The sequence below is a fragment of the Calidris pugnax genome, unplaced genomic scaffold, assembly GCF_001431845.1.
Source record: "Calidris pugnax isolate Ruff unplaced genomic scaffold, ASM143184v1 scaffold384, whole genome shotgun sequence".
NCBI classification, from domain to species: domain Eukaryota; kingdom Metazoa; phylum Chordata; class Aves; order Charadriiformes; family Scolopacidae; genus Calidris; species Calidris pugnax.
The window spans coordinates 219,241-227,315 of record NW_015091144.1 but is presented as its reverse complement, the minus strand read 5'-3'; the positions used below and the strand labels follow the sequence as shown (position 1 = coordinate 227,315).

At 57.1% G+C, this 8,075-nt stretch overlaps 1 protein-coding gene across 6 annotated transcripts in view; it reads right to left on the bottom strand.

The window, feature by feature from the left end:
* Positions 1-21: 21 nt before the first annotated feature.
* The window catches only part of R3HDM2 (R3H domain containing 2), a 74,980-nt gene continuing 66,926 nt past the window's right edge, over positions 22-8,075 (bottom strand). For 3 of the 6 annotated variants that reach the window (XM_014958900.1, XM_014958898.1, XM_014958901.1), the window contains 4 exons: positions 7,579-7,723; positions 7,388-7,488; positions 4,662-4,746; positions 22-708 (listed from right to left, as the gene is read on the bottom strand). In XM_014958900.1, the coding sequence (XP_014814386.1) occupies positions 365-708; positions 4,662-4,746; positions 7,388-7,488; positions 7,579-7,723 (675 nt within the window). In that variant the 3' untranslated portion in view covers positions 22-364. The remainder of the gene's footprint in view (positions 709-4,661; positions 4,747-7,387; positions 7,489-7,578; positions 7,724-8,075) is intronic. The other 3 variants (XM_014958903.1, XM_014958902.1, XM_014958904.1) reach the window with 2 other exon arrangements.

Below are 8,075 nucleotides of genomic sequence, written 5' to 3'. Positions count from 1 at the left end.
CCCCCCCCCCCCGCAAATAAAACAAAACCAAAAATACCCCCCAAATAATAATCAGATTAAATAAAATGTGCAGTGAACATACCAATCAACACCTCTATGTGCGGCTCAACACAGTGCTTAACAAAACAATATACACAGGGTAGGGTGGGCGGGCACGGGCATCACTCCAAAAATAATAATAATAATAATAATAATAATAATATTAATAATAAAAAAAAAAAAAATCAATTTCTCGTCTCTTAATTATGTCCATATAAATATATCCAGGAAGGAGGGCGAGAGAGAGGAAGGGAGGGCAGAAAGGAAGAGAGAAGGCAGAGGGAAGTGCCCGCAGTCCAGTGTGCTGGGTGCCAGTGCCTGAGCCCTACTGGGAGCTGGCACGTTCCAGCACCCTCAAGTCGTAGTTCTTTTTGGCCACGCGCAGTTTGAAGCGGCTGAGGGAGTTGTTGAGGCGAAGGGAGGCGTTTTGGGCAGCCAGGGGGCTGGGGAACACGGCCACGATGGTGTATAAGGCAGCGAGGTCACCGTGCCTGCCGTTCTCCGCAGTCCCGTTGTTGTCCCCGCCGCCCCCATCTCCTCGGCGCCCCTGAGTCTCTTTCAGCCACTGGATTTTGGCCCCAGCCATGGCGAGCTGGGTGAAGAGCTTGTCGGCCTCCGTCCTCGTGATGCCCTCGGGCAGGTCTGTCACCTCCAGCACCCGGCCCAGCACTGCGGGGGAAAGCACAACGTTGGGTCAGCAGCGGGTTCTTGGGGGGCACCAACACAGCAAGGGCTGATGTGGGGGCTCCTCTCCAGCCAACCTCTGTCTGGCCTTGGAGAAATCACCTCTACTTTGCCCCTGAAAGCAGCACTAAGCTGCCCCTACATTAAGAATACAATTTTTTTAAGCCCTTTTTCCCCCTCAAACCACCGCTACCATTTTGGTCCCTCAGGGGCCCCATCCTGGTCCCTCCAGGGCCCCATCCTGGTCCCCAGGTGGCCTGTGTCAAGAGGGGACTGGTATTTCCCATTTGCCCAGGGCTCCAGCAACACCAGGTCCTCCTTCCTTCCTTCCCTCCTTCCTTCCTTCCTTCCTTTGCCTGGCCTTGGCTTTTCAGTTTGGCTTTTCCAGATGCTCTGCCCCATCTTCCTACCCTGGTCCTTGAGTACCAAGGACCAAGGACCCAACCCAGCTCTCCTGCCCTCTGTCCACCCACAGAGGACGTTGACACGTGGGGATCCTGCAGGTGACACTGCCCTGTGTGCTTCACCCGTGGGGGGGGGAACCCCTCTGTGCCCAGGTCGGTGTCACGTCAACCTCTCTGCCTCTGCCCTGTGGTACCCAAACACTTCTGCTGCCTCCTGGCTCCCATTTGCCCAGGGCTCCAGCAACACCAGCTCCTCCTTCCTTCCTTCCTTTCTTCCTTTGCCTGGCCTTGGCTTTTCAGTTTGGGCTTTCCCAGATGCTCTGCCCCATCTTCCTACCCTGGTCCTTGAGTACCAGGACCCAACCCAGCTCTCCTGCCCTCTGTCCCTGGAAGGAAGGACAGGTTGCACCCAGAAAGGACGTTGACACGTGGGGATCCTGCAGGTGACACTGCCCCGTGTGCTTCACCCGTGGGGGGATCCCCTCTGTGCCCAGCCTGGTGCCACGTCAACCTCTCTGCCTCTGCCCTGTGGGCTCCAGCAGCACCAGGTCCTCCTTCCCTCCTTCCTTTGCCTGGCCTTGGCTTTTCAGTTTGGGCTTTTCCAGATGCTCTGCCCCATCTTCCTACCCTGGTCCTTGAGTACCAAGGACCAAGGACCCAACCCAGCTCTCCTGCCCTCTGTCCACCCACAGAGGACATTGACACGTGGGGATCCTGCAGGTGACACTGCCCCGTGTGCTTCACCCGTGGGGGGGATCCCCTCTGTGCCCAGGTCGGTGTCACATCAACCTCTTTGCCTCTGCCCTGTGGGCTCCAGCAACACCAGCTCCTCCTTCCTTCCTTCCTTCCCTCCTTCCTTTGCCTGGCCTTGGCTTTTCAGTTTAGGCTTTTCTAGGTGCTCTGCCCCATCTTCCTACCCCGGTCCTTGAGTACCAGGACTGGGACCCAACCCAGCTCTCCTGCCCTCTGTCCCTGGAAGGGAGGAGGACAGGCTGCACCCACAGAGGACGTTGACCATTCTGGTCCCTCCAGGGCCCCATCCTGGTCCCGAGGTGGCCCGTGTCAAGAGGGGACTGGTATTTCCCATTTGCCCAGGGCTCCAGCAACACCAGGTCCTCCTTCCTTCCTTCCTTCCTTCCTTTGCCTGGCCTTGGCTTTTCAGTTTGGGCTTTCCCAGATGCTCTGCCCCATCTTCCTACCCTGGTCCTTGAGTACCAGGACCCAACCCAGCTCTCCTGCCCTCTGTCCCTGGAAGGAAGGACAGGTTGCACCCAGAAAGGACGTTGACACGTGGGGATCCTGCAGGTGACACTGCCCCGTGTGCTTCACCCGTGGGGGGATCCCCTCTGTGCCCAGCCTGGTGCCACGTCAACCTCTCTGCCTCTGCCCTGTGGGCTCCAGCAGCACCAGGTCCTCCTTCCCTCCTTCCTTTGCCTGGCCTTGGCTTTTCAGTTTGGGCTTTTCCAGATGCTCTGCCCCATCTTCCTACCCTGGTCCTTGAGTACCAAGGACCAAGGACCCAACCCAGCTCTCCTGCCCTCTGTCCACCCACAGAGGACATTGACACGTGGGGATCCTGCAGGTGACACTGCCCCGTGTGCTTCACCCGTGGGGGGGATCCCCTCTGTGCCCAGGTCGGTGTCACATCAACCTCTTTGCCTCTGCCCTGTGGGCTCCAGCAACACCAGCTCCTCCTTCCTTCCTTCCTTCCCTCCTTCCTTTGCCTGGCCTTGGCTTTTCAGTTTAGGCTTTTCTAGGTGCTCTGCCCCATCTTCCTACCCCGGTCCTTGAGTACCAGGACTGGGACCCAACCCAGCTCTCCTGCCCTCTGTCCCTGGAAGGGAGGAGGACAGGCTGCACCCACAGAGGACGTTGACCATTCTGGTCCCTCCAGGGCCCCATCCTGGTCCCGAGGTGGCCCGTGTCAAGAGGGGACTGGTATTTCCCATTTGCCCAGGGCTCCAGCAACACCAGGTCCTCCTTCCTTCCTTCCTTCCTTTGGCTGGCCTTGGCTTTTCAGTCTGGGCTTTCCCAGATGCTCTGCCCCATCTTCCTACCCTGGTCCTTGAGTACCAAGGACCAAGGACCCAACCCAGCTCTCCTGCCCTCTGTCCACCCACAGAGGACGTTGACACGTGGGGATCCTGCAGGTGACACTGCCCCGTGTGCTTCACCCATGGGGGGATCCCCTCTGTGCCCACCCCGGTGTCATGTCAACCTCTTTGCCTCTGCCCTGTGGTACCCAAACACTTCTGCTGCCTCCTGGCTCCCATTTGCCCAGGGCTCCAGCAACACCAGGTCCTCCTTCCTTCCTTCCTTCCTTCCTTTGCCTGGCCTTGGCTTTTCAGTCTGGGCTTTTCCAGATGCTCTGCCCCATCTTCCTACCCTGCTCCTTGAGTACCAGGACTGGGACCCAACCCAGCTCTCCTGCCCTCTGTCCCTGGAAGGGAGGAGGACAGGCTGCACCCACAGAGGACGTCGACACTGGTGACACTGCCCCGTGTGCTTCACCCGTGGGGGGAAACCCTCTGTGTCCAGGTCGGTGTCACGTCAACCTCTTTGCCTCTGCCCTGTGGTACCCAAACACTTCTGCTGCCTCCTGGCTCCCATTTGCCCAGGGCTCCAGCAACACCAGGTCCTCCTTCCTTCCTTCCTTCCTTCCTTCCTTTGCCTGGCCTTGGCTTTTCAGTTTGGGCTTTTCCAGATGCTCTGCCCCATCTTCCTACCCTGGTCCTTGAGTAGCAGGACCAGGAGCCAACCCAGCTCTCCTGCTCTCTGTCCCTGGAAGGGAGGAGGACAGGCTGCACCCACAGAGGGTGTCCCCCTGTGGGTTGAGTTGAGCACCCACAGAATTGACACGTGGGGATCCTGCAGGTGACACTGCCCCGTGTGCTTCACCCGTTGGGGGGGGATCCCCTCTGTGCCCACCCCGGTGTCATGTCAACCTCTTTGCCTCTGCCCTGTGGTACCCAAAACACTTCTGCTGCCTCCTGGCTCCAGCCCCAGCTTTTGGGCTTAGCGAGGGCTGGCTGAATGGATTCTTTGCTAATATTAACGTGGCATGTAATGAACATGCCAGCCGCGGGGACGGGGGCAGCTCTCCTGCGAGTGGCTCTTAAAGGGCCCCCTGCAACCAGCTCCTGCTGGTGGTGGTGACACAGGAGACAAGTCTGAAGCCTCCAGAGAAGCCAGTGAAGAACTACCTCCCTTCCAGGCTGTCTGGCTCATGCCCAACTAGCAAGTCTTGTCTTGCTGCACAGGCGTGTGTCTCTCCTTCCCTCCTTCCCTCCCTCCCCCGTGACCGGACTGGGACCAGTTGTACTGCACCCCCCAAACCAGTCCTGAGGGGGGCTGGGGGGTGTTTGTGTGAGGGGGGAGGTGGTGGTAGGAATATTTCTGCACAACCCAACCTATCAACAGGTTCTGGGGGACGCTGGTGTGGGCAGAGGTGGCACCTGGAGTCTCTGCCCGTGCAGCAGGGATAGTCAGAGGGCAAAAAGGGGGAGGAGGAGGGACTGGAGGAAGGTCACTTGCCTACATCACTCGTCCCAAGGTCAGTGGACGCTGACTTGAGGGCCTGTCTCTTGCTCCGGTTTCCATGTTTCATTCCAGTCTGCCCCTTAAAGAAAAAAAAGAAATGATAAATGTGTCACCTGAGGAGACGCCGTGGCCTCACACGGTGCCCACACAACACCCCAAGAGTGGGGGAAAACCCAGATGTGACTAGGCCAAATCTGTGAAAGAACCTTGCACCCCCTGGAACTTTTGAGGTGACACCACGCTTGGGTAAGTTAGATGAGACCAAGGCACAGCCCTGATGGTTGGAGGCCACCCACAGAACTTGGGGCTGATGCTGCCTTTGGGCAAAGCTGGGAGAAATTGAAATTTTAACCCAGTGCCAGGCTGTAGGGAAATCCATTTACAACAGCAGCTCTGCTGAGTGGCCCCAGAGTGTGGGGTTGGCAGCAGGGCCCTACTCAAGGGGTGTCCAAGCACAGGACAGGGGGGTAAGACTCATTTGTGAACCACTACTGGGTCCTGCCCAGAGAGGGGTGGTCTCACTTTCACTGAATTTCACTGAATTTCACTGAATTTCAATGAATTTTAGAGTTGGAAGGGACCATAGAGATCATCTAGTCCAACTCCCCTGCTAAAGCAGGACCACCCAGAACTTGTCAGAGCACGTTACTCAGGAGCATCTTGAAAATCTCCAAGGAAGGGGACTCCACACCCTCCCTGGGCAGCCTCTTCCAGGGCTCTGTCACCCTCACCGTGAAGAAGTTTCTCCTCATATTTGAGTGGAACCTCTTCTGGTCCAACTTGTGCCCGTTGCCCCTCGTCCTCTCACTGGGAACCACTGAAAAGAGTCTGGCTCCCTCCTCCTTCAACCCTCCCTTGAGATACTTGTAGGCGTTGAGAAGGTCTCCCCTCAGCCTTCTCTTCTCCAGACTCAAGAGTCCCAGCTCTCTCAGTCTCTCCTCATCAGGGAGATGCTCCAATCCTTGAATCATCTTTGTTGCCCTTCGCTGGACTCTTTCCAGTAGTTCCCTGTCCCTCTTGAACTGGGGAGCCCAGAACTGGATGCAGGATTCCAGTTGTGGCCTCTCCAGTGCAGAGCAGAGGGGGAGAATGACCTCCCTTGACCTGCTGGCCACACTCTTCCCTGTGCAGCCCAGGATTCCGTTGGCCAACCTGGCCACAAGAGCACACTGTTTGCTCATGGTCATTTTGTTGTCCACCAGGACCCCTAGATCTTTCTCTTCAGAGCTTGTCTCCAGCAGGTCCATGCCTAACCTGTATTGATGCCTGACATTCTTCTTCCCCAGGTGCAGGACCCTACACTTTTCCCTGTTGAACCTCATGAGGTTCTTCCTTGCCCAGTTCTCCAGCCTGTCCAGATCTCTCTGGATGGCAGCACGGCCCTTTGGGGTGTCAGGAGATTGAAAGGGTGAGTGGGTGGGGGGTTTGGCCCAATTTTACCTGGTGTGCATTGTAGTTGGGCTGGTTGTGGAGCAGAGGTGGGGGACAGATGGAGAGGTTGTACTGCAGAGGCTGGCCCAGCAAGGAGTAGCGCCCATCACCTGCGAAAAGGCAGCAAATGTTTGTAGGGGGTGTGAAGAAACGACAGGAAAAATCCCCAACCCTGTGCTGTCCCCTCTCCTTCCCCTCACCTTGTGCTGGGCCCATGGGCCGGGGGAACTGTGTGAGGACGGGGAGGGGGCTCAGCCCCGTGCAGACACTGTTGAGGCTGGTGACAGGAGACGGCGTCGGGGACTGGGTGGGGGACGTGATGGGGCTGTTCAGCTGGGTGCTGGCCTGGGGAGGGAGGAGAGTGTTAGACAGTCACTGAATTTCACTGAATTTCACTGAATTTTTAGAGTTGGAAGGGAGCATAGAGATCATCTAGTCCAACTCCCCTGCTGAAGCAGGATTGCCCAGAGCTTGTCAGAGCACGTTACTCAGGAGCATCCAGGAGGGTCTTGAAAATCTCCAAGGAAGGGGACTCCACACCCTCCCTGGGCAGCCTCTTCCAGGGCTCTGCCACCCTCACCGTGAAGAAGTTTCTCCTCATATTTGAGTGGAACCTCTTCTGGTCCAACTTGTGCCCGTTGCCCCTCGTCCTCTCACTGGGAACCACTGAAAAGAGTCTGGCTCCCTCCTCCTTCAACCCTCCCTTGAGATACTTGTAGGCGTTGAGAAGGTCTCCCCTCAGCCTTCTCTTCTCCAGACTCAAGAGTCCCAGCTCTCTCAGTCTCTCCTCATCAGGGAGATGCTCCAATCCTTGAATCATCTTTGTTGCCCTTCGCTGGACTCTTTCCAGTAGTTCCCTGTCCCTCTTGAACTGGGGAGCCCAGAACTGGATGCAGGATTCCAGTTGTGGCCTCTCCAGTGCAGAGCAGAGGGGGAGAATGACCTCCCTTGACCTGCTGGCCACACTCTTCCCTGTGCAGCCCAGGATTCCGTTGGCCAACCTGGCCACAAGAGCACACTGTTTGCTCATGGTCATTTTGTTGTCCACCAGGACCCCTAGATCTTTCTCTTCAGAGCTTGTCTCCAGCAGGTCCATGCCTAACCTGTATTGATGCCTGACATTCTTCTTCCCCAGGTGCAGGACCCTACACTTTTCCCTGTTGAACCTCATGAGGTTCTTCCTTGCCCAGTTCTCCAGCCTGTCCAGATCTCTCTGGATGGCAGCACGGCCCTTTGGGGTGTCAGGAGATTGAAAGGGTGAGTGGGTGGGGGGTTTGGCCCAATTTTACCTGGTGTGCATTGTAGTTGGGCTGGTTGTGGAGCAGAGGTGGGGGACAGATGGAGAGGTTGTACTGCAGAGGCTGGCCCAGCAAGGAGTAGCGCCCATCACCTGCGAAAAGGCAGCAAATGTTTGTAGGGGGTGTGAAGAAACGACAGGAAAAATCCCCAACCCTGTGCTGTCCCCTCTCCTTCCCCTCACCTTGTGCTGGGCCCATGGGCCGGGGGAACTGTGTGAGGACGGGGAGGGGGCTCAGCCCCGTGCAGACACTGTTGAGGCTGGTGACAGGAGACGGCGTCGGGGACTGGGTGGGGGACGTGATGGGGCTGTTCAGCTGGGTGCTGGCCTGGGGAGGGAGGAGAGTGTTAGACAGTCACTGAATTTCACTGAATTTCACTGAATTTTTAGAGTTGGAAGGGAGCATAGAGATCATCTAGTCCAACTCCCCTGCTGAAGCAGGATTGCCCAGAGCTTGTCAGAGCACGTTACTCAGGAGCATCCAGGAGGGTCTTGAAAATCTCCAAGGAAGGGGACTCCACACCCTCCCTGGGCAGCCTCTTCCAGGGCTCTGCCACCCTCACCGTGAAGAAGTTTCTCCTCATATTTGAGTGGAACCTCTTCTGGTCCAACTTGTGCCCGTTGCCCCTCGTCCTCTCACTGGGAACCACTGAAAAGAGTCTGGCTCCCTCCTCCTTCAA